This window comes from Mus caroli, unplaced genomic scaffold (assembly GCF_978045245.1).
Source record: "Mus caroli unplaced genomic scaffold, Mus_caroli_1 scaffold_1, whole genome shotgun sequence".
Classification (NCBI taxonomy): Eukaryota; Metazoa; Chordata; class Mammalia; order Rodentia; family Muridae; genus Mus; species Mus caroli.
The window spans coordinates 41183003-41209432 of NW_028227256.1; the positions used below are offsets into that span (position 1 = coordinate 41183003).

A 26430-nucleotide genomic window follows, 5' to 3' on the forward strand; every position below is an offset into this window, starting at 1 on the left:
TGTGCATAAGAGTTCCTGCAAAGTTCCTTTTGAAAACTAGTAATATTCCTATTTGATTTGTTAGTCAACCTGTCTTAGAAATTGTCAGATCTTCTAATGAAGGATGCTGATTGACTCAGAAGTTACAAGTTGTCTCACCTGTGAGATTATGTCCTCTTTGGTAGTGATGTGGAAGAACGGTTACGCTAATGAGTATGGTGTTTATAATAGTAGTTGAAAAGCTATTTAAATGCTTGCTATAATTATTATTTTGAAAATGTGTTTTGAATTGATTAGTCTGTTATCAGCATGGCAACCTGCAGGCAGACATGGTACTGGAGAAGGAGCTGAGAGTCCTGCATCCTGATTGGAAGGCAGCCAGGAGAGGACACTCTTCCACAGGCAGCCAGGAAGAAGGTTCTTTTCCACACTAGGAGGAGCTTGAGAATAGGACCTCAAAGCTCACCCCTGGTGATGAACTTCCTCTGACAAGGGCACACCTCCTAAGAGTACCACTTCCCATGGGCCAAGTGTTTTGAAACCACCACATTTATAGAACCTGTTAATCCTGTATGCACTACTACAGTTACAGGGGCATATCCCATCATAGAAAGCAGGTATAGCAACTGAAGTGTTTCTCAAGTTGCTTTGTTTACAGCCATGGAGTGAGCCTAGGCAACCACTCTAGAACCTGTGGCATTATTTAACTCAGTTTCACTCTTAGCATTTCTACCCTGCCAATCTTTCACTTAAAAAAAAATAAGAACAAAACAAAAGCCCTGATCTCAATGCCATCACTTTCTAGGTGCTTTCATAGGAAAATCAGAACAGCGCCCCAGCTGTTGGTGGTAGGGACGTGTGCCAGCTAAAACTGAGGCTTTCATTGGTGGAGCATCTTGCCTAGATTTATAGAGAGTCTTAGTTTGCTAGAGCTTTCACAATAAAGTACTCAGGTTGCTTAGAAACAAGTTTGTTTTGTTTCGTTTCTTTTTCCTCACAGTTACATAGACTAAGACAAGGTTTGGCACATTTGGTTTCTTATCTTTTGGACTTGAAGATGGCCACCCTTTTTGTCCTCCCATGGCCTTTCCTGTATTTGTGGGCACACTTTATGATGTTCCAACTCCTTCCTATTAGTATAGCAGTTATACTGGATTAGAGGCTACCCTGATATTCTCTCTGTATATCTATGGTGAGGTAGAAATCACATCCATGGACTTAGACATATCTTCATGTTTGTGATCTATTACTGACCATGACTCTGTCAGACACAGACATGGTTTTGTTAAGTTCTGGTTCATGTGCCCTTAGGTGCCTAATGGCCTTATTGTTTTGACAATCATTTTCTAAAAATCACTTTGAATACAGGCACATTGTGCAGTACTTATATTCAACACGTGAATTTTGCATTCTACATGGATACTGACCTGAATACATAGTAATTCCATGGTCCAGCCAAGATCTGAACTATCATCTGCATGACCTCTACTCCAGATATTTTCCACAGGATGCAAAATGTCCGTCCTGGGGAGCATCAGACCGGAGACTTGAGAGGTCACTTAAGCAACATTTACGAACTCCTGCTACCGACTACTAAGGAAGGGGTATAACACTCATCAAGATTGATACCAGTTTCAACACGTTTATAGTCTACTGCTGGAAGTGATAAAAATTAAACAGGCAATTAAATTGCCTTCAGTAAAATACGACTTTACTAAAATGCAAAAGTCCGTAATTTTGCACATTAAGGGAATGCTAAAAACCCCTTGTGAGACTTAACACCCAGTGGAAAATAAGCTGGCACTAAGACAAGTAAACACCGCTACTGTAAACCACCTGTTTGGACATAGATACGTTTTTGCTAAAACTTGACTTCTGATAGACTTCAGCTGTAAATGAATTTTTCCCCCAGAAATTATCTACTTCTATTCCTTCCTTTTTTTTTTTTTTTTCTTAGACAAGGCCATGTGAGTCTTGAGCTTGTGTTATTCCTGCCCATCTCCCAGATATTTATGCCACCACGTCAGGCTATCTATTATTTCGTATCAATCTTTTTACTGGGTTTGAATGTAATTACAATACCGTCCATCAAAATTGAGCCATTGTATGCTAAGTGCTTTGCCCATATTCACTCTGCTCCGTAAAAGATTGTTCTTTTGTACTGCTTACAGATGACGGAGAAGAAATTCTGAAGAAATGTAATCTCCACAGAGCTAACTCTTTAGTAAGGCCTCAAAGGGCTGCATTCGATTTAGAATGAGCATACCGTGTCTTTTCCTGGCTCTACTCTGCCCCAAGTCATTTCTCCCAACTGTGGAACTCAAACGCTGGAGGAAATTCAAAGTTAAGCACTGCGTTGTACTGCCACCTAGTTACTGCACGTTGTGCAAACTTTTGCCTTCACAAAAATCAAGATACTCATCTTTCCGTTCTTTTCTTGTCGAACCCAATACTTGGCACCAAATCGGCAAAGCTGGGGAGGCAATGGGGAGACTGATACTGAAAATGCACAAAGGAGACCTCACTCCACTAAGAAAGCCAATATGTGCAAATACTTTTTGCGCCTAACAGCCAGTCGAACAGAGGTACAGATTCAAAACTGAATCGCCACACACCACACACTGACTGCGGGAGTGCTCGGGCGTGGGATTTATGTGTCAAGTGTCAACGCGGGAATCCCAACCCTCGCGTTCACTTGGAAACTAAGAGGTTTCATCCTGTGGTCAGCGGGAGAAATCACTCGCGACAGGAGGAAGGCTCGGCGCTGGCGTCACCGGTGCTGCTTCTCAGTACTTTTAGGCGTGCCAGTACTGGGGCTGAAACCTTTCTGCTCCTCCCACTACATTTAAATTCCGTTCGGGAGACCAGGTCCGCTCCGGAAGTGCGTCAGCGCCGTGTTCCTCTTTTAAGCCCTGGTGACAGCGGGTTTTAGGCGGAGAGCGGTGGGCTCTGCGTGTGAGTTGGTGGCGTTGCGTGCTGGTGCGGGGCGCATCCTTTATCCTAACGGGCAACAAAGGCCCCGCGAACCCGGCTGGGGGAGAGCGCCTGCGCCATGGGAGTGCAGGGGCTGTGGAAGCTGCTGGAGTGCTCGGGCCACCGGGTCAGCCCGGAGGCGCTGGAGGGCAAGGTGCTGGCCGTGGGTATCCTTAAAGGCGGCTCCGGAGCGCCGGACGAGCGCCTGCTCGGCGACTGGGCTTCGTCCGGGACCTGGTGCTGGGGGTCGATTGGGTGTCTGTCTATCTAGCGTGCAGGCCTGCGCTCCTTAGGCCGGCCCATTTTGTGCCCCCTGTGTCTTAGTTCTCACAGCTGAGTGGCTACAGAGTTGTCGTGGAGAATAAGGAGATTTAAATGATAAAATTTGGTATAGCGTCAGGCTCCGTAGTACTGTACATCTGAGAAGTTATTCTCTGTGTGTGTGTGTGGGGGGGTGGGGTGGGGTGGGGTGGGGTGGGGAGAAGAAGAGTTCCGAACCCTCCCACCCTCCTTTTTGAATAGTTACCTCTTGTTTGTTGGAATAAAAAAAGTTAATACGGTGTATAGTGAATTAGTTTCCTCCAGCTTCTGTGATGGGTGTGTGAATTTTCGTTTTGTGTCATTGGAGTTTTGTTTTTCTCCCACTTTGAAAATGTGATACCAATTTTGAAGGTTTGTTTACGTTTGTCTGTTCCACGGTCCGTTTTACAGTGCCTCTTTTATCTTAGTAGGTACTTTTACTTCGTTTTCTTAATGAAAACTAGAAATTCCTGTAAATAGTTGCTGAGTGTGCGTGCATGCCTGTATGTGTGTCCGTAGGTGGTGGCATGCCATGCCATTCTGTAAACTATGTCAGTTCTTTACTATGTGCCCAGCTTATAATTAATGGAGAACTTGCAGTTTTGAAAAATCACATCTTATGCCAAATACATCAATGACAAAAATTAAAAATTTGTCTTACAAGTCTTTGCACAGGGTACCATAAGTTGGGTAATTCAAAGAGCTTTGTAAACGCACCCTAGTGGTTTTTCGGTGTCACTGCAGCTTAAGGATTTCTTCATTATTAATGATGGAAGAACAATTTTTAGTGAGGGGTTCTTAAATTCTCATCAAAGGGTTTCAGTTTAGTAGTGGTAGAGCACTTTCTTAGGATGTATGACATACCAGAGTTCCATCTCATCTTTGAGAAAGTATTGCTGATAACACCATCAAGGATTTACGATATTTTCTCTTCCAGCCTTTATAAAAAAATAGGAAGTTAAGTATCCTAGCATCAGGGCTGTCAAATGAAAAGTAATCCATGTAGATTATTCATAAATGGCTGAGTTCCATTTGGGGTGTGAAGTTATGTTTATGAGGTTATTAAGCTTTTCTGAAATAATGGATCGTTTGAAGAAAATTGTGAAGGATTCTGCATACACTCACATAAGTAATCTGATTACTTCTGTAATTTAATTTTCTGTGTTTCATCATGAGAATTCTGATATCTGAAATTTAGGTGTTAGAAATTTGTTTGGTTTGCTAATAAATAAACCATCCACAATTATCTCAGGTTTGTAATTTACATACTTTTCCAAATAAACTGTTTGGGTTTTAGACCATGTGAATAGCGGAGTGTATTATTTAAACAGTTTATGCCTGTGTCAAAAAAAATGTTAGGAAATAACAGATTAGTTTTTTCTCATTATTGACCTTAACATCTGTTAGTGCATTAAGAGTATTAAGCAGATAGTACCCTCACTGGACACATGAACAATATGGATTAACTCAGTCTCCAGTCACCTAATTCCAGGACTAAGGAAAATTCCCATTTATTTTCAGATGTTATTGGTTCTTTGAGTTTAAATTCTAAAGCAAGTTTTGACTTTGCCTTTGCTTCATTCTTTAATTCTTCTAACCCTTGAGGAGTTTAGTTTTGCCACATTTGTGTTGAAGCTTGACTAATCAAACTGTGTAAATTCTTTCAGCCTGTCTGGTTTTATCTGATTTTATCTGCTTTTTTTGTTTGTTTGTTTTTTTTGTTTGTTTGTTTTTGCTTTTTTGCTTGTTTGTTTTTACTAAGAGTTTCATGTTGGAACTCTCAACCTTCCACGAGAAGTGGTAAGCTGTGGTTAATTTAAATGTGAAAAGGAATTATTTCAGTGTGATGTAGTGTTTTAGGAATATGGGGGTTTGATCTTTTCTCAGAAGCTGTAGGCCCTAGCCTCATATATATGAGTTAAGAGGTATCTTAACTTTGAAATTGAGTTTTCTCAATTCTAAAGTCAAAAGTGATTGATTGTATAGACACTTTTTATGGCAGTGTAGCAAGCAGAAATGGACCAAGTGGAAGTAGCTGTCCAGAGTAGAACTGAGACTGCAGAAGGCTTGCTCTAAGATGGATCCTGGACCTGATCACTCAGGTCAGAGACCTGCCATCACTATCTCCTTTCATGTGGGCTGCTGGAACATTCTTTTTTTTTTTTTTTTTTTTTTTTGTTGTTGTTATATGGATTTTCATACTTACTCTTTTTTTATTAGATATTTTCTTTATATACATTTCAAATGCTATCCTGAAAGTTCCCTGTACCCTCCCCTACTGCTGTAACATTCTTAAAACTACTCTCCTTGCAGTTGATTTTTACATGTCTCCTAAGACCCGAAGTCATTCTGGAAACTGCTCAGATGTGTATATTGTATATCAGCTTCCATACCCAAGTGCCCCACCCCTGTGCCCACCACAGGGAATTGTGTAGATGTGGCTCTGTCCTAGGCGTTTGTATTTGCTGCTTCTCTTCTCCCTTCTGTAACTAGAGTGCTAAACTCATAACCACTCTCCTGTCCTATTATTTCTTGGCACTTAATGTGTCAATTCTTTTAGGATATGTGCATCTCAGACATAGGGGTGTATTTGTCTTGTTCACAAATACAATGTTTAATGTATCTCCATAGGGTCTTGGATTTACTTTTACATGGGAGCTCTTTAATATATAGGGATGGAGATACACACACACACACACACACACATATTGTCAACTTGGCATGAGAGTCATCAAGAGTCAATTGAGAAAATTCCTTTGGAAGATCAAGCAAGACTATAGGGCTTTTCCTAATTAGCCATTAATGGGAGAGGGCCCAGCCAATTGTGGATGGTGCCACCCCTGGGCTTGTGTCCTGGGTTCTATAAGCAGGCAAGCTGAGTAAGCCATGAGGAGCAAGCAGCTAAGCAGCTCCTGTACCCAAGTTCCTGCTCTCTTGGAGTCACTGCCTTGGTTTCCCTCAGTGATGGACTGTGATGTGGATGTGTAAACCAAATAAACTCCCCGGTTTGCTTTTGGTTATGGTGTTTTGTTTTGTTTTGTTTTTTTTTTTTTTAAGATTTATTTATTTATTTATTCTATGTAAGTACACTGTAGCTGTCCCCAGACACTCCAGAAGAGGGAGTCAGATCTCGTTACGGATGGTTGTGAGCCACCATGTGGTTGCTGGGATTTGAACTCCTGACCTTCGGAAGAGCAGTCGGGTGCTCTTACCCACTGAGCCATCTCACCAGCCCCTGGTTATGGTGTTTTATCATACCAAGTAGAAACCCTAAGATATTGGCTTAGAACACAAAATACACTAGCATCTTTTGCAGTAGTAAATGAATAACTGTATATTAATTTTTATTTATTTATTTTCCCTTAATTTTTATTATTTAAATGCATTTTATACATCAAACATATTAATAATATTGAGTATTTTGAGTATCAAATAATACATAAAAATGTTCAACTTTTATATTCATATCCTTTCAAACCCTAAAAATATCATTAATGAATACTTAATACTATCCATAACTGAGGGTCCTATTAAATACTAAATTGTTTCAAATCATACAAAATATTCTTTGGGAGTTAAGCATGGTAAAAGAGCATAAAATATTGAAAAAGAATCATTAAGAAATATATTCAAAAGCCCTTATTTGATACCACCTGACATAGTGAAAGAGTATTTAAAATGCATTTATATATCTGTGTACATTGTCTAACAGTTTATTTAAAAAAGATTATAGCAAAAACCCTTTGAAGTTAAACATTAAGAAAATGCTAATTTCAAGCACAGTGAGAAAAATTATCAACAATATTTCCATGATGTTATAGAACATAATTTTAATATTTTCAACTGTTAATATTCAACAAACAAGAGTAATTAAGATATATTTCATTGTTATGTCTCCCTTTTCATTTCTGATTTTATTAATTTGGATACTGTCTCTGTGCGTTCTGGTTAGTCTGGCTAAAGGTTATCTATCTTGTTGACTTTCTCGAAGAACCAGGTCCTGATTTTGTTGATTCTTTTAGTTCTTTTTGGATGATTTCAGCCCTGAGTTTGATTATTTCCTGCTCCCTACTCTTTTTGGGTGTATTTGCTTCTTTTTGTTCTAAGCTTTCAGGTATACTGTCAAGCTGTTAGTGTAAACTTTCTTCAGTTTATTTTGGAGCCACTTAGAGCTATGAGTTTTTCTCTTACCATTGCTTTCATTGTGTCCCATAAGTTTTGGTGTGATATGTCCTCATTTTCATTAAATTCTAAAAAGCCTTTAATTTCTTTCTTTATTTCTTCCTTGACCAAGTTATCATTGAGTAGAATGTTGTTCAGCTTCCATGTATATGTGTGCTTTCAGGTAATTTTTGGTTGGTATTTAAGACCAGACTTAGTCCATGTTGATCTGATAGGGTGCATGGGATTATTTCAATCTTCTTGTATCTGTTGAGGCTTGTTTTGTGACCAATTATATGGTTGATTTTGGAGAAGGTACCATGAGGTGGTGAGAAGAAGGTATATTCGTTTGCTTTAAGATGAAATGTTCTATAAGTATCTGTTAGATCCATTTGGTTCATAACTTTCCTTAGTTTCACTGTGTCTCTGTTTAGTTTCTGTTTCCATGTCCTGTTCATTGTTGAGAGTGGAGTGTTAAAGTCTCCCACTATTATTGTGTGGCGTGCAATGTGTGCTTTGAGCTTTAGTAAAGTGTCTTTTATGAATGTGGGTGCCCTTGCATTTGGAGCATAGATGTTCAGAATTGAGAGTCCATCTTGGTAGATTTTTTTCTTTGACCAGTATGAAGTGTCCTTCCTTATCTTTTTTGATAAATTTTGGTTGAAAGTTGATTTTATTTGATATTAGAATGGCTACTCCATCTTCTTTCTTGGGACCACTTGCTTGAATAATTGTTTTTCAGCCTTTTATTCTGAGATATTGTCTGCCTTTGTCACTGAGGTGTGTTTCCTATATGCAGTAAAATGCTGGGTCCTTCCTGGTTATGTATCCAGTCTGTTAGTCTATGTCTTTTTGGGGAAATTGAGTCCATTGATGTTAAGAGATATTAAGGAAAAGTGATTGTTATTTCCTGTTATTTTTGTTGTTAGAGGTGGAATCATGTCTGTGTGGCTATCTTCTTTTGGGTTTGTTGAAAGATTACTTTCTTGCTTTTTCTAGGGTGTAGTTTTCCTCTTTGTGTTGGTGTTTTCCATCTGTTATCCTTTGTAGGGCTGGATTTATGGAAAGATATTGTGCAAATTTGGTTTTGTCATGGAAGATCTTGGTTTCTCCATCTACGGTAATTGGGAGTTTTGCTGGCATTTGTGCTCTCTTAGGGTCTGGGTGACATCTACTCAGGATCTTCTAACTTTGACAGTCTCTGGTGAGAAGTTTGGTGTAATTCTGATAGATCTGCCTTTATATGTTACTTGACCTTTTTCCCTTATTGCTTTTAATATTCTATTTTTATTTAGTGCATTTGTTGTTCTGCTTATTATGTGTCGGGAGGAATTTCTTGTCTGGTTCAGTCTATTTGGAGTTCTGTGGGTTTCTTGTATGTTCATGGGCATCTCTTTCTTTAGGTTAGGGAAGTTTTCTTCTATAATTTTGTTGAAGATATTTACTGGCCCTTTAAGTTGGGAATCTTCACTCTCTTCTACACCTATTATCCTTAGATTTCGTCTTCTCATTGTGTCCTGGATTTACTGGATGTTTTGGGTTAGGAGCTTTTTTTCTTTGACTGTTGTGTCAATGTTTTCTATGGTATCTTCTCCACCTGAGATTCTCTCTTCTATCTCTTGTATTCTGTTGGTGATGCTATGACTCTTGATCTCTTTCCTAGGTTTTCTAACTCCAGGGTTGTCTCCTTTTGTGATTTCTTTATTGTTTTTATTTCCATTTTTAGATTTTGGATGTTTTGTTTGTTTCCTTCACCTGTTTGATTGTATTTTTCTATAATTCTTTAAAGGATTTTTGTGTTTCCTCTTTAAGGGCTTCTAGCTATTTACCTGTGTTCTCTTGTATTTTTTTGAGGGATTTATTTATAGCCTTCTTAAAGCCCTCTATCATCATCATGAGAAATGATTTTAGATCTGAATCGTGCTTTTCTGGTATGATGGTGTATCCAGGACTTGCTATGGTGGGAGAATTGGGTTCTGATGATGCCGAGTAACCTTGGTTTCTGTTGCTTCTGTTCTTAAGCTGATTATCTCTAGTGCTACCTGCTCTTGCTATATATGACCGGGGCCTGTTCTCCCTGTGATCCTGGTTATGTCAGAACTCCTCAGAGTTCAACTGTCTCTGTGATCCTGTGATTCTGGGATCCTGTAATTTTGAGATCCTGGGTGTGTCAGAGCCCCTGGGAGTCAAGCAGCCTCTGGGACCCTGAGATCCTGGTGTGACCAAGCTCCTGTGATCCTGTGATCCTGTGGTCCTGTGATCCTGTGGTCCTGTGGTTCTGTGGTCCTGTGATCCTGGGTGTGTTACAGCACCTGGGAGTGGAGTTTCTTCTGGGTGTTGTGGGACTGGCTACAGAGAACATGCCCAAGGTCTGCTAAGGGAACTGGCTCAGACCAGAAGGACCCCATGCCACTGATCAGGTGGAATTCCTGGGTGCCCAGGTCCTGCTGGTCCCAGTTACTTCTGGTGTTGGGGCTGATGTGTCCTCTTCACCTCTGATCCTATGATCCTGGGTATGTTAGAGTGCTTGGGAGTGGATCTTCCTTTGGGTGTTTTGGAACTGGCCGCAGAGTTTGCGCTCAAGGTCTGCTCAGGGCATTAGCCCAGATTGGAAGGTACATTAATTTTTAAAAGTCCAATTTTTTTAAACAAATAATACATATTATCTACAATATGTTAGGCCTTATTGGGGGCAGGGTTGTATTGCAAACAGAAGTTGTTTAGACAAACAAGGTTGCTTACAGGCTTGGTGCTCCCCCTACTGGATGGTATACTCCAGAAAGGTACTCCTTAAGGGTTCAGTGTTAGATGCTCATATTTCTGCCATATAATAATACACATCATATAACTATATATCTGGAAGTGTTAGTTGAGGCCAGGAGAGTGTACATAGTTTGCGACTCAGTAGGAGAGCATGAGTTGGTATGGGAGAAGTCTTTGGTGGCAGGAAACAGTTGAATGGTTTCTAACAGGAATATAGTGGCTTAAAATATGACAATAGATATGAGCACAGGCAAGATCATTTATAGATTTTATTGGCCATGAAGGGTTTGTGTATGGTATCTTAAAGCCAATGGGAAGCATCAAAAGGCTCTTGTTAAAAGAGGGTTTGGTAGGGCTGGCGAGATGGTTTATTGGCTAAGAGTACTTACAGCTCTTCCAGAGGTCTTGAGTTCAATTCCCAGCAACCATATGGTGGCTCACAACCATATGGGATCTGATGCCCTCTTTTGGTGTGTCTGAAGACAGCTAGAGTGTACTCATATACATAAAATAAATCTTTTTTTTAATTTTTTTTTTTTTTTTGGCAAACCTCACTGTACTTGCAGGTGTGGCAAACCTGCAGGTCACATGTAGCTATAATAGCTAATGAGTGTGATCAAACAAAATCTTTAAATTACTTAAAACGTTTTGAAAAATTCTTTTGCTAATTTTTTGTTTTTGATAGGTTGATTGCACAGGTCTTAGGCATGAACTTTGTTGATAATAATATAGTGCTGCAATATTAAAGATTGGATGTGCTTGCAAGGTAGAACTGGTCTCATACTGGCTGTATGAGGATACAAGAACTGATACCCAGAACTGAGGCCTACATGAAAAGCGATTCACTGAGGTGGGACAGGAGCAGCTTAATGGAGGAAGGCATAGAGTTTGAATGTGAGTGTGAAATGTCTTCAAGCAGTCAAGTAGATGTTTGCCGGGTTATCTAGGACAGGGCACGGCTCTAGTCTTGGAAACACGTTTGCAAGGTGTGGTAGGTGGTTTGAGGTAGCGACTACAGATGGTGCAGACTGGATAGAAGAAGTAGGCCTAGGAAAGATTATTACAGAAAAGTCCTCTTAAGGTAAGTTACAGGAACTGGCAAAGAGGAGAGTCATGGTTAGGAACAAATGCAAAGTATACTAAGGGGAACACATCTTTGAAAAAAATTGAGAAAGAATAAACTAAAAGAAGAAAATATAGTGACTTGTTTTAGGAGAGGTCGCTACCTTAATATGGCTGGTGTCTGGCCACGTTTTCTGCATTTGGCACGCTGACTGGCTTATAGAGAGAATTACACTGTTTAAGTTTATAACCTATTAACTTTTCTCTATTAATGTTTTATAATGTGTTTAATGCTCTCTTTTTGGTGGTATCATATCTTGGATATTGAAGTTTTGAGGATGAAACTGAAAATTGCCAACTGTTTTCCTTTACTGGTTCTCCCAGATATTAGCATTTGGCTAAACCAAGCACTTAAAGGAGTCCGAGATAGCCATGGGAACGTGATAGAAAATGCTCATCTTCTTACATTATTCCACCGGCTCTGCAAACTCTTGTTTTTTCGTATCCGCCCTATTTTTGTATTTGATGGAGATGCTCCACTGCTAAAGAAACAGACCTTGGTAAATATCATGTGATTTGATTTTCTCTTTAGACACCATTAGCAAATTTTAAAATATTAAATTCAGTTACAACATTTCTCCCTTCCCTTTCCTTCCTCTCAATCTTTTCATATATCCCTCCTCAGTCTCCTTCAAAATCTTGCCATCTTTCTCCCCAATTGTTATTGTATACATACATGTATATGCATCTATTGTTAACCATTTGTGTACGTCTGCCTGTATGGATCTTTTGTTTCTTTTGTGGGAATGGGGAGTTCAAGAAAGGGTTTCTGTCTAGCCCTGACAGTCCTAGAACTCATTGTGTAGAGCATCCTCGCCTCCAACTCAGAGATCCACCTTCCTGAGTGCTGGAATCAAAGGTGTACCTGTCAACCCCCCAGCGTGTATATTTTCTTTTCTTTTTTAAATTATTTTATTTATTTACATCCAAATGTTGCCTCCCTTTCTAGTTCCCCCTTCAAGAGTTCTTTACCCTGTAGCCTGTATGTTTTCAGTGAGCAGTTTTGACATGTAACTGATTTAATTTAAATTGTTTTTAAACATTTATCTTTACCAGTCTTCTTTCTTTTTTTCTTTTTTTGAGACAGGGTCTCTATGTAGCCCTGGCTGGACTGTAACTCCCTATAAAACTCAGGCTGGCTCTAAACTCTCAGTGATCCACTTTTCTTTGCCTCCTGAGTGCTGCTATTAAAGCCTTGCACCACCATGCCAGGCTTAGAACAGTTTCTCTTTTAAAAACTTTTATGAGTCTATTATATATGTAATGCTCAAATTTACCTATTAACTGAGATAACCAGAATCCTGAAAGAGGTTTCTTTAGAGTATCTGTTTAGGTGGTACCCATTTTGTTGAGTTGGGCTGCTAACTGCTCATTGTAAGAGATACCTTTCTGAGGATGTGTTTGAGTGTCCTTGGTGACAGGGAAACGAACCAAGTAGAACACCAACCAAACTGCAGTGGTGCAGGTGAAGTGGTTTGCTCAATGAAGTTGTCTACTCAGTGCGATGTTTATTATTATATATGCTAAGGATTTCTTCTAACATAATCTTGTATTTTGGAGGGAGAGAATTACATACAAATAATACATTTTGAAAACAGTACCAAATGGATTTTAGAATAATTTTTATAGTGTCTAGATTCTTCGTGGTATTAATGTATATTTACAAGAAACTGACACTAGGTAATAGCTTCCCAGATATGCTGTACATAGGTAATATTTAGGCAAGTGCTCTGTATGCCCTATGCAGCACAGAATCTGAATATAGTTATTGATAGCAGTGAGAAGGAATCACTAGAGCAACTGTTGTCCCTAATTTCAGATGATAAATTGTTGTTAGTAGACCTCACATACTTCATTTTCACAGGCAAAGAGAAGGCAGAGGAAGGATTCTGCATCCATTGACTCGAGGAAAACCACTGAGAAACTTCTGAAAACCTTTCTGAAGAGACAGGCTCTGAAAACTGCTTTCAGAAGCTCAAGGCAAGAGGAAGACCACAGTGGCTGCAGACACTCATTGGACTCTGCTGTTCTCTCTTTTTGTCTCATTTAACAATAGGTAGAGTCAGGAGAGGAGCGAGCAGATAGATGGCATTGGACTTGGGGATGAGGAATTGTGACTAAGGAGAAAGAAGTGCTGTCGTAGTGCTTCCTCTTTTAATTAACTAGTTTACTGATTTATATGATTTTTAAGAGTTGTGGGAAATGGAACACAGGACTTCACGTGTGCTGTGTAGGTGCTGTCCTATGGGGTTCACTGCAACCCAGCTTGACTTTGATAGAGTCCTTCCTGACTGTAGCTGGGGCTGTGGCAAAGGCTGTGAGCAGCTCTACTGAGTTTCGCTTTTCTTCCACTTGGTTGTTGTGACAATAGTATAGGGGAGACCCAGGCTGGGAGGGGAGAGCCAGACAAGGAAAAGTCAGCCACTGTCCTTGAGCAGGGTTTGATTAATAAGTCAGAGAAGAGGATTGACCCAAGATGCCTTTCTTTTATTTATTTATTGTTGACCATTCTGTGTGCTTCCCAGACATGAAGCGCCACCCAGTCTCACTCAGGTTCAAAGACAGGATGACATCTATGTTTTGCCACCTTTACCAGAGGAAGAAAAACACAGGTAAATGCTTGACTACCAAGGAATATCACTTTAGGGGCTGGGGAAATGGCTCAGTTTGTAAAAGACTTGACATACAAGTATGAGAACCCAAACTCTATGCCTAGCACCCACATAAAAAGCTGGGCATACTTGCATCAAATGCCTATAATGTCAGATTGGGAGGTCTCTAAGGCTTCTTTGACTTATAGGGGGTATCCTTACCTACACTAAGATTATCATTTAGTGTATCTGTCTTCTAGGATCACTGTCCATCCATGTAGAATATCTGTGTTAAACTCCTATTTTTAAAAAGTATATATTTAAACTAACATGCAAAGCACTGGCTTTCTATATGAAACCTTTTTAGATACTTTTGATTATCCCACCTGTACCCTGACCTCTGCCCTTCCTCCACCTCTACCCATGCTTACACTATTAATTCTCAGCATCCCTCTCCTTTCATGTGTTTGCACTCATGCTGATTCTCCTTACTTCTTAGCTTCCTTTCATCTCTCTCACCGCCTAGCTAGATTACCACTCACAATGGCCTTGTTGCTAGACATGTTGACACTTAGATCTTCTCGGTGTACTTGGCTCTGTGCCCATATGGCTACCATGTCATGCTGACCTGCGTTCCTGGTACCTTCCTTCTTGTTCCTTTCCAGTGTTTCCATGAGTCTGCTGGCGGTTAGTCCTCAAGGTGTCTGTTTGAAGAATTGGTGGACCAGAAGTTTGGACAGTTTTTCTTTCCCCTCCTGCCTCTCAGTCTCTGTAGTGGCTCCCTGCCCTCTTCTTTCTCTACACTTTCTCTACTCTCTCCTCTCAGGCATCTCAGTAGTGCTAAAATTTATTTCTGTTTCATCCTTGAAAACTTTCTGTTTCACATCTTTGCTTCAACTCCCCACTTCCCAGCACAGTATGCTTTGTTCTTTACAATTCTGATATTGTGGTTTTCTTTCTTACAAACTTAATACTATTTTTTTCTGGAGTCTTTTTTTTTTTTTTTTTTTTTTTTTGGTTTGTTTGTTTTTGTGTAACCAGCTCTGGCTGTCCTGGACTCCCTTGTAGACCAGGCTGGCCTCCAATGCAGGGAGCTCCATCTGCTTCTGCCTCCCAAGTGCTGGGATTATAGGCATGCACCATTACACCGGCTTTTTTTTCTCTCCCTGTATTTTTTTCAATGACAAATACTCACTATATATCCTAGTCTAGCCTGGAATTTGCTGTATGGTCCAGGCTGGCCATGAACTTATAATCTTCTTGCTATAGCCTTGTCAATGCTGGGGTTTTAAGCCCGTATTACCATGCCTGGCCTAGGTTTGTCATTTCTTCAGGATAAACTTTCTGACCTTTAATCACTCTTCTTCAGTCTCACCCCCTGTTCTCCTCACTGTCATGGGCAGATTTTCCTCTCCTTGTTTCCAAGGTACTGTAGAACTCAGTTCATGGAGCTGAACTTCCATGCATGTACCTCCCTTATAGCCTACATTTGGGTCCCTTGTTTGCTCAATGCAAATCCACCAAGGTAGGAGATTTTGGAAAGCCTCCATGACTGTCTGTATTAGTCACTTTTATATTTCTGTGATAAAGCAAGGCAACTGATCAATGTGTTTAGTTTGGCATATGGTTCCAAAGGGTTAGAATCTATTATGGCAGATTGATGGCATGGCAGCAGGAACAGCTGAGAACTCCTGCCCGGAAGCTTAGTGGAAGGCCTAGAGTACACTGGGGATGGATCGGGGACTTGAGGTCTCAAACCCTGACCCCTGTAACATGCCTCCTCTAACAAGGCCACACCTCCTAATCCTGCATTAATAGTTCCACCAACTAGGTATCAAATGTTCAACTGTATGACCCTCTGGGGGGTTAATCCCACTTAAACTACTGTGCTGTCCAAAGCTTTTAGGTGATTTACTCTTTAATTTCCTTTCAGCATCCTTCTCTTCCTTGTGGAGGGAGTTAGGAGTTCATATTGCAGTTGCTTATTTACCCGTGTCCTCACCAGATGGAGTCACAGTCTTCTCATCTTCCTCACTGCTGTAGACCTTGAGCTCAGGAAATAGGTTTTTAAGTATTTGTTAAAATCATAGATGTTAACATCATATTCCTGACTTACAGTTCAGAAGAGGAAGATGAAAAGCAATGGCAAGCAAGAATGGATCAAAAGCAAGCATTGCAGGTACTCACATAACATGGGAATTCACAACGGCTGTTGTTACTTGAAATGATGAAAATGAGTAATGCTTATGAGGTATGGTGGTTTATGAAAGTTCCCAATAAAAAGTGAAGATAACTTTAACTGTGTGTGTTTCATTCTCATTGCACGTATGTATATGATGTATATGTGTGTGTATATATAAAATCCACACTTACCCATGCATTCCATGCACTTGTATATTGGATTTGGCATTAATGGTCCTCTTTTTTTTTTTTTTTTTGAGTATTTGGAGACAGGATTTCTCTTATATTTTTGGTTGGGAGCCTAGCCTTCAATGTCTAGGCCATCTCTCTAGCCCAAGACAGGGTTTCTCTGTGCAGACCTTGAACTCACAGAGTTCAGCCTGATTCTGCTGCTCCCCATGTGCTACGATTGAAATTGTACAGCACCATGTCAAGCTTCATTATGTCTTCCCGTATATCCAAAGTAAGCTCTTTTCTTTTCAAAACAACTGACCATTCACAAAGTAAATATGCTTCTTGAGAATATGAGAATACTTTCTTGGGGCAAGAATATGTAACTTGGTGATAGAGTGTTCACTTTACATGCATGACACCCTGGATTCAATCCCTAGTGCCACAAGTAAATGCTTCTTCACTGTGATGCCTGTCACAGAGCATATACTTCTGTGTATAGATTATATAGGGCTGTGTCTATGATATAAACACAATGAGTATTTGTAACAGTGACTAGGCCTAAATGGGTAAATATAAATGTAATGGTGTTAACATTTTACTCTTTACAGGAAGAATTCCTTCATAATCCTCAGGCCATAGATATCGAGTCTGAGGACTTCAGCAGCCTGCCTCCTGAGGTAAAGCATGAGATCTTGACTGACATGAAAGAGTTTACCAAGCGAAGACGAACACTGTTTGAAGCAATGCCAGAGGTAAAACACCCAGCAGTGCACAGTGGCACACCAGTGCTTAGAACTAAGAATTCGAGCAAAGCTTCACAGAAGGAAGAGAAAAATGGGAAGTGGTACTTAGAGTCTAAGTCTCTAATTTAGATAGGTCCCAGTTGCAAGGACACAGCATCTGTGTATCTCAGGTCACATGAGACATTGTTGGTTTATGCATTTACTATAACCCATAACAGTCAAAGAAGTCTTCTGCACTCTGTAGGCCTTTTCTTGTGTGTGTCCTCAGTACCCTGTAACATAGTGCTCAGCACAGAACATGCCTGTCCGATAATGGCTACATTCTCAGCAGGCAACTCAGTGTCTCACATAGTAAGTGCCCAGCACCAAATGGTTCTTGGGCTAGTTCATAAAAAGTTACTTCACACCACAACATACAGTATGTACAAAAAGTAACTAACATGGAAAATACTCCCAAAGTGAAATTCCAGATACAGGATGTGTGTGTTCATCGCTTTCTTTGTGAATAATAGAAACAGGCCTGAATGTGGTGATTTCAAAGTCACAGGAAGCTGGAGCGGGGGTGGTGTGCATCGTTGGGTGTTGTTGAATGTGTCCTGTTCGTGTAGCTGTTGTAATCTTGGTTTATGCTGCCATCGAGCATTTGGTATTTTTAGTTCCTGATGCATGAGTTCCACTTCCCTTCCTTTTGCCACCACCTGCTGTTTCCAGCAGTTCTTCTCCAACAGCGAGGTAGAATGTAAACTCAGCAATTTATGTAGTTTGGTTTTTGTTTTTGTTTTTTTAGCTTGCTGTAGACTTCAGGATACTTTTTACTTTGGTTTCAGAAAGATGAAAAAGATGGATGCATCACTCCCTTTTGGTTTTCTATGTATTTAGGATAAGAAAGTAGTAATAAGTGGATGGAAGTGATGTTATTACATGTTTGGGTACAAGCAATAAATTTATTTTCATGTTCGGGAGAAAACAATCTAGGTCCCACCTATTTCTCAGGCTCCTGTCTTCACAGATGTGAAGAATCATTAAGTATGACTGATAGAAATTGTGATTGAGTGGAAAGGAGAAATATGGCCTCTAGTGGTTTTCTCTTTTTCTTTGTGCAACCGTGATGTTGCTAGGGCTGGAAGGCTGGGATGGTTCCATAAGTAGAAAAGTTCTGAGTAGTCTAGAATAGACCTTGGTGTGACTTATCTATCATGTACATGGGATGTTGATAGGAGAAGATCCATGTCCTAATAGCAGGGATAGTCATGAGACTAATAATAGACTCAGTTGAAGTAAGTCAACTTTCTGATGTTCCAGGTTAGTCTAGTATTGAAGTCTCAAGCTTATCATTTGCAGATGGGGGATAGGAAAATGTCTCATTGGATGTCTGTAGAAATAATTCAAGGTAGTTAATATAAAAGTACTTGGAATGTCCTCCATGGGAAAGGCTTTATTCATATTAACTATGATTATTAATACCTCTGGTTGATTTACTTGTGTTGCCTGTGGACCAAAGACAATGCTGGAGACTTCACTTATATTCTAGAAGGTTATGTTTTGCTGAGCCACCATCACATGTCTTACCACAGCCATGTAGTCTAGTTCAGCAAATAATTTTAAAGATAAAGTATTTCATAATTTCTTTTTTTTTTAAGATTTATTTATTTATTATATGTAAGTACACTGTAGCTGTCCTCAGACACTCCAGAAGAGGGCGCCAGATCTCGTTACGGATGGTTGTGAGCCACCATGTGGTTGCTGGGATTTGAACTCTGGACCTCTGGAAGAGCAGTCGGGTGCTCTTACCCACTGAGCCATCTCACCAGCCCTCATAATTTCTTTTGCTTAATTCTTTTTTTAAAGTCTGTTATAATGCCATGTATGCTAATCCCAGTACTTTGGAGGCAGAGGCAGAAGGATTTGCACAACTTCAAGGCGAGCATGTTCTATATAGTGATTTCCTGGCTAGCTTGGGCGACGTATTGGAAGACTGTCTCAACAAAAACAACAGCAATAAAACAAAAAATGAAGTTCACAGTGGAACCCCCTTAATTTTCAAGTTTTATTTTTATACTATGAAATTAAACCTTTTGAAATAAACAAAAAATGGACAGTGGTGGTCTATTCTGTGTTAGTGTAAAGTAATATTTTTTTCCCCCTAGGAGTCTAATGACTTTTCACAGTACCAGCTGAAAGGCTTGCTTAAGAAGAACTACTTAAACCAGCACATAGAAAATGTCCAAAAGGAAATGAACCAGCAGCATTCAGGGCAAATCCAGAGGCAATATCAAGATGAGGGAGGCTTTCTGAAGGAAGTGGAGTCCAGGAGAGTGGTCTCTGAAGACACCTCACATTACATCTTGATAAAAGGTACCAGGCGCCATCATTGATTTGACAGCTAAAAATCATGATAGGTATGCAGTGCACTCCTGTTGTCATGTCTTCCCTGCAATAATGGGCTTCTTTCTTCTGTGCCAGTCAAAGCAGAGGCAGAGCATATGGGAGCTTTTATCAAGATAACTGTGCTGTCCCGTGTTATGTCGTATTTAGGTAACTACAGCTGCTGTGTGCTTGTAATTCTGATGACCATCCCATTTTCAGAACAGCATTTTGTAGGGTTTCTTTCCATCTTCAGGCTCCCTCATTCTTTCTACCCCAACCCTACTTTTGAGATGTTACCTGGGCATGCATTGGTGTGTGTGTGTGTGTGTGTGTGTGTGTGTGTGTGTGTGTGATTTAAGGCTGAGCACTTAGCAGTTGCTTTTTCCAGAACTCTGCATTGACTGTCACCCTCTTCAGGGAGGAGCTTCTCTCACCTGGGCATGCATTGGTGTGTGTGTGTGTGTGTGTGTGTGTGTGTGTGTGTGTGTGTGTGATTTAAGGCTGAGCACTTAGCAGTTGCTTTTTCCAGAACTCTGCATTGACTGTCACCCTCTTCAGGGAGGAGCTTCTCTGGCCCAGGCTAGCAACAATGCTAGTCTTTAGGTACAAATGTGGGTATTTGGGAAGCAGTCAGACTACTTATCAAGTTAGAAAAATAGCAGCAGCCGGGCAGTGTTGGTGCACGCCTTTAATCCCAGCACTCAGGAGGCAGAGGCAGGCGGATTTCTGAGTTCGAGGCCAGCCTGGTCTACAGAGTGAGTTCCAGGACAGCTAGGGATACCTTGTCTTGGAAAAAAAACCAAAAAAAAAAAAAAAAAAAAAAAAAAAAAGAAAAGAAAAGAAAAATATCAGCAGTATGTTCTCCTTTAGAGCCTGAGACCTCTTTTTTAGCCATGAGTTTTTTATAGGGTTTTCAGTCTTAGACATGTCTTTCCTCCTGGGGAGTGGGTCTCAAATCCAGTTGAGCAGCATGTTGACTGACCCCAGAGTGTCCTTGCCACGTTGCACTAATGTGTATGTCTTGTTTGTTAGGTCAGAATTGTAGCGCAGAGTTCACCACTGGGAAGCAGCCTGCCTAGCACCTCTTAGTACTGTGCAAAGGGAGGTGGGGGTGAGGGTAATTCCAGCTTCCTTTTTCTGTGTCCTGTGTATAGGGTGTATAGTGTCATTTGCAATAGGACTTTAATATCTAATTCTTTTGGAGAGCAACAGCAATGGGCTGTATTGTTTTGGGAACTTCATGGGGGTGTCTGGTGAGAGACTCATGGGAAATGTCTTGCACTTGGAGCTGGGATTTTTGTTGAAGACCCTATGGCTTCTGGCAGCAACATTGTCAACTCATTCAGGGTACTTCAAACTGTTTATTTATTTTTTTAATTGTGTTTTTTGTTTTATACAGTGGTGCATTTCCATGTGGTTTTTGCATGCATCTTTGGTTTGATTGACCCTTCCCACCTATACCTTTTCCTTTCTTCTATTCTTCAAACTCCTTTTTTAGTTAAACCTTTTTGCCTCTGGTATGCTTCCTATCAAAACTACTTTTCAAAAATGAGAGGAAATGAAGTAACACAATGAGTTATGGTATGATAGAGAAAACAGAAGTTGAAATCATAGAATTTAGAAGAGAGCATGGCCTTGGTTTTCAGTTCTGCTGCTTAATTCTTGAGCAAGTGGCCTAACCTCTGTGACTCTTTGCTTTCATGTCAGGTAGGTTGAGAACCCTGATACAGGTTTGTTCTGTAAGCTGTATGAGATCTTATTTGTAAGTGGTGGCTTCTCTTATTTATCAACTTATTATGCACATTAACTACGTTAAGGTAGAGTTTTGCTCCCATTGACCCTAGAACATCTCAAACACCTCAGACTTTTGACCTTTTTTTTTTTTTTTTTTTTTTGCGACGGGTTCAAATGTAATATCTATTTTAATGTAGGATGTTAGCATTAAAAATATACACCAGGGAGCTTCAGAGACGGCTCAGAAGTTAAGATCTCATCCTACTTTTTCAGAGGACCTGGCTTTGAGGTCACCCACATGAGTGGCCCAAAAGTGCCTGTAACTAACTTCAAGGGACCCAACATCCTCTTTTGGCTTCCCCAGGTACCCACAAACACATGACATGACATATACACACACATACACCCACCCACCCACTCACCCACACCCACACAAATAAATAAATAAGTAAATAAGTAAAATAATAAAAATGTAAAAAGTTACAATCTATAAAGCCAGGTTTGAATCAGAAGGCCATCTTAGACTACCTCATTACTCCACACCATTAATAGTTTCAGCAATTCTGTCAAATAAATATATCTCTGTTTTCTTAATTGTTGTTTTTCTTGGGAAGGGGTTTTGGAAGTTTTTTCATTTAAAATTTTTGGATAGAGAACTTAGGCTCAACAACATTTTTTGAATTTTACTAGTCATTAAAATGATACATAGAAAGATCATTTTATTAATTTAAATGCACACGTGGGAAACTGACACCAGGATTTGCTTTCTTGTTGTCTACAAAAACAAATAAGAAAAAAAATCAAAAGTGGAATAGTGTTTTATGAAATAGATAAAAAGTATTTTGCCTATATAGTGTGGCAAAATAAAATTTCCAAATGAAAAATAAAGCCTAGGGTACTTTGTGGCTCTAAGTTTTATGAAAAGGCCTCACTGAGGTAATAACGGTTGTACTTAGCCACTAATAGATTAGCTACTACAGAGCTAAGCACTTTAGAACTAGTGAGCGGATTTTAATAAAATGTATCACTGTGTTTATGATCCAGGGTTCTCTTGTTCATCTTCCCAGAAATACACTGTCACACTGTGAATTGCATAGTGAGAAATATTTTGCTTTCTCTCAGGTATTCAAGGTAAGAAAGCCATGGATGTGGATTCAGAATCTCTTCCTTCTTTCAGCAACGTACACAGTGTGTCTTCCAACCTGAAGTCATCACCCCATGAGAAAGTGAAGCCAGAGAGAGAGCCAGAGGCCACACCTCCTTCTCCAAGAACTCTACTGGCTATTCAGGCAGCCATGCTGGGAAGTAGCTCAGAAGATGAGCCAGAGAGTAGAGAGGGAAGGCAGTGTAAGGAGAGGAACTCAGGGGCCACTGCAGATGCAGGTTCCATCTCACCCCGGACCCGTGCAGCTATTCAGAAAGCTCTGGATGATGATAATGATGAGAAAGTGTCTGGCAGCAGTGATGATCTAGCAGAGAAAATGCTGCTTGGAAGTGGGGTGGAGCAGGAGGAGCATGCTGATGAAACGGCAGTAAGAGGTGGAGGCGTGCCATTTGACACAGCGCCTCTTACACCCAGTGTGACTGAGGTAAAGGAGTGTGTAACCAGTGCCAGCAGTGCAAACGAGCAGACAGACTCAGCTCATTCATTTACTACTGCGTGTCATCAGTGTGATACTCCAAAAGAAACAGTGTCTCTTGCTCATGCCGTGACCGAAGCATCTCAGATAAGTAGTGAATGTGAGGTGGAGGGTAGGCCAGCTGCCCTCTCATCAGCATTCATAGGAACTCCAAGCAGTCATGTCTCTGGAGTCCTCAGTGAAAAGGAACCCACCCTGGCACCTCCGACAAGAACACATTCTGATCAGGGGATAGACACACAGACATACACTGAAGATCCTGAGCTACAAAACGGACTCTATCCACCCGAGAGCAAGTGTAATTCCTCTCATCTTTCAAGTGACGATGAAACAGAAGCTGGGCAAAATCCTGCTTCCAAAGCTTGTAGTACAGTTCATGTCCCTTCAGAGGCAATGAGTAACTTAGAAGATGTGTTGCCTTCTAATGCCGAAGAACTTGGAGATTTCCAGAAAACCATCCAGCTACGGGAGGTGCCTGAGGCTGCTGCCAGGGAGCTGATTTCAGCTCCAAAGCCCATGGGACCAATGGAGATGGAGTCTGAAGAAAGCGAGTCTGATGGTAGGTATTCCTTTAAGGGGATGGAATAAGAACTTCATGTCTATAAAGACTGAGAGACTCTATAGTATAGCCTTATTTTGCTTTACAGTCAAGGAACCGGGAAGAAAGGATAAATGAGCTTTCTAGGGACTCATATCCAGGATGGCGATGCCCTGCTTTGCTGGGCTATCCTTGGGATTTTAAGATTTTATTTTATTTTACATGCATGGGTATTTTATGTGCATGTGTGTCTATGCACATATGCATGTAGTGCCCATGGAGGCCAGAAGAGGGCATCAGATCTTCTGGAACTGGAATTAACACATGATTGTGAACTATGCTGTGGGCACTGGTAACTAAACACAGGGCCTCTGCAAGAGCAGCAGACATTTTTACGTGCTGAGCGATATCTGTCCTTGGTATTCTTAAAGGAAGGGAGTACCATGCTTGGAGAAAAGAAAGCTGAATTTCCTTTAGCTTTTGTTAACTTTTTACTGTGACATAATTATAAAAATTAAAAAGAATACTGACTGATTCACACCTAACCTTAGACGTCAGTATTTTGCCCTATTTGTTTTATATTCTCTGACTCAGTCTGTCTGTCTGTCTGTCTATCTGTCTGTCTCTTTCCCTCTGTCTTAGTTAGGGTTTTACTGCTGTGAACAGACACCATGACCAAGGCAAGTCTTATAAAAAACAACATTTAATTGGGGCTGGCTTACAGGTTCAGAGGTTCAGTCCATTATCATCAAAGTGGGAGCATGGCAGTATCCAGGCAGGCATGGTACAGCAGGAGCTGAGAGTTCTATGTCTTCATCCAAAGGCTGCTAGTGGAAGACTGACTTCCAGGCAACTAGGGTGAGGATCTTATACCCACACCCACAGTGACACACCCATTCCAACCAGGTCACACCTATTCCAACAAGGCCACACCTTCAGATGGTGCCACTCCCTGGTCCAAGGATATACAAACCATCACACCCTCCCTCTCCCTACTCCCTCTACCTCCTCTCTCACATTTTCTTCATATTTTTGTTTCTGTCTCTCTCCTATTCATTTTCTCCATGTATATCTCTCCTTTCTATTTTTTAAGTACACACATGCCAGTGATGGTCATTGTTTATAGTTTATTTATTTGTGTAGTCGGCACTTTGTTTTCTTTATGGGCATTTGTCTAGTCTTTCTACTGGTTTCAGTGTACCCACAGAAACAACCAAAAGTCCATTGGTAGGGTAGTGGAGTCTTGAACAGGAATATCCAGATATGGAGCATCCCCATTCTGCTGCCCTACTGTGCGTACTCTCAGGCAAGCCACATAACATTCTGAACCTCATTTCATAATGAAAGAATGTACACACACAAGTACACACACACACACACATACACACATAAGCACATTTGTACATATATTTATATATGTTTGTGTATGAAACATATGTATTTGCTTAAATTAGCTAAATTATATTTGAAATGACTTTATAGGCCATACTTCAACTAGTAAAGATAACTGTATGCGTATGTTTATATATAATTTGTGTTCTGCAATTGGTCAAATTTTTCTATCTATCTATCTATCTATCTATCTATCTATCTATCTATCTATCTATCTACCTACCTACCTATCATCTATCTATTTATCTATCTATCTATTATCTATCTGTCTGTCAGTCTGTCCATCTATCTAATCTATCTATTTGAGACTCACGTAACCTAGGCTGCCCTCATACTTGCTGTGCCGCTGAGGCTTGTCTTGGACTCCTGACCCTTTGGCCTCTACCCACTAAGTGCTGGGATTATAGGTCTGAACTACAGTACCTAGCTTGATTTTCACATTTGTACTTTCTCCCTTTGTCAGTGTTTCATGGGAAGGAATTTAGGGCCTGGAAGAATATGCTGCACGCAAGAGAGCTTCCAGTGATTTGTTTCGCATCCTTGGTTGGTCTCTGTCTGAGTAGAGAGCTACTATGGTAGTCGCCAGTGGTGTTGACCAACCTCACCCTTCCTTAGGCATTGATTAATTGTATCCTACGGTAAGGAAGACCCTTCTCCCATTTGTTGTTGTTATTGTCATGGATTGCTGTATTCAGTTGCAGTCTAACACTATAACGTACTTTCTCAAAGTGTCCCTGCTTTGGCTGGGTGTGGGTTTTCCTTCAAGCAAGCTCTTGTGGCTTTTGCTAGTTCCTAAATGTTTCAGGCTTTTCTTATATTGACTTTGCTGTAGCCCTGGATTTCATCAGGGAGCCCTGACTCTTATTGGAGATTATAAGTCAGGCACTGGTTTCTGGGTGAGCTTTGTTTCCCTCGGTAACAACCACGAAATAAACATGCTCCCTCTTGTTTTCGCTCTCTCTCTCTCTCCCTCCCTCTCTCTCCCTCTCTCACCATGTACATATGCACACTCAGAGCTGCATTTATTTCTGTACCCATTCATCTTTATGCTTATAGTTCCATTCTAACATCCTAGGAGGTTATTCTCGAATTTCCCTTCTTTTTAGTTCCTCCTTCTCTCTAGCCTCTCTTATGTCCTGACTTTCTACTAAAACTCAGGCTAGCAGGCCATGGCAGTCCCCTCTGCTGAAGAGAAGAAAGGTGTGGAGAGAGAGGATATCCTTGTCTTATTGATTTTAGTGGAATTGCTTTGAGTTTTTGTCCATTTAATTTGCTTTTGGCTGTTGGCTTGCTGTAAACTGCCTTTCTTATGTACCCCTTGTCACTCAGGACTTTTATCATGAAGGGGTGTTGAATTTTGTCAAAGGCTTTTTTCTACATCTAATGAGATGATCATGTTTTTTTTCCCCTTTCAGTTTATTTATAGTTTCATTTACTAATTTTCATACACTGAATCATCCCTACATTATTGGGATGAAGCATGTCTGATGGTGGTAGATAATTTTTATGATGCGTTCTTGAATTCGGTTTTTGGGTATTTTATGTAGTATTTTTGTATCTATGTTCAAAGGGAAATTGGTCTGTAATTCTTTGTTGAGCCTTTATGTGGTTTGGGTATAATGGTAAGTGTGGCTTCATGAAATGAATTGTTCTATCTTCACGTGTCCAGTTTGTGGAATAATTTGAGGAGTATCTGTGTTAACTCCACTTTGAAAGCTGAGCCATGTGGGCTGACCAGTTGGAGTTAAGAGATGGGTGTGATTTTTCTTTTT

The 26430-nt window shown here is 40.4% G+C and overlaps 1 protein-coding gene across 3 annotated transcripts in view; it reads left to right on the top strand.

Moving 5' to 3' along the window:
• Positions 1-2864: 2864 nt before the first annotated feature.
• Positions 2865-26430, top strand: part of Ercc5 (ERCC excision repair 5, endonuclease) — a 34750-nt gene continuing 11184 nt past the window's right edge. The window contains exons 1-8 of one of the 3 annotated variants that reach the window (XM_029476431.2): positions 2865-2934; positions 11623-11798; positions 13163-13354; positions 13824-13910; positions 16008-16068; positions 16853-16996; positions 19135-19342; positions 22211-23287. In XM_029476431.2, the coding sequence (XP_029332291.1) occupies positions 16045-16068; positions 16853-16996; positions 19135-19342; positions 22211-23287 (1453 nt within the window). In that variant the 5' untranslated portion in view covers positions 2865-2934; positions 11623-11798; positions 13163-13354; positions 13824-13910; positions 16008-16044. Of the gene's footprint in view, positions 3120-11622; positions 11799-13162; positions 13355-13823; positions 13911-16007; positions 16069-16852; positions 16997-19134; positions 19343-22210; positions 23288-26430 lie in introns of all 3 variants that reach the window. The other 2 variants (XM_021160458.3, XM_085836935.1) reach the window with 2 other exon arrangements.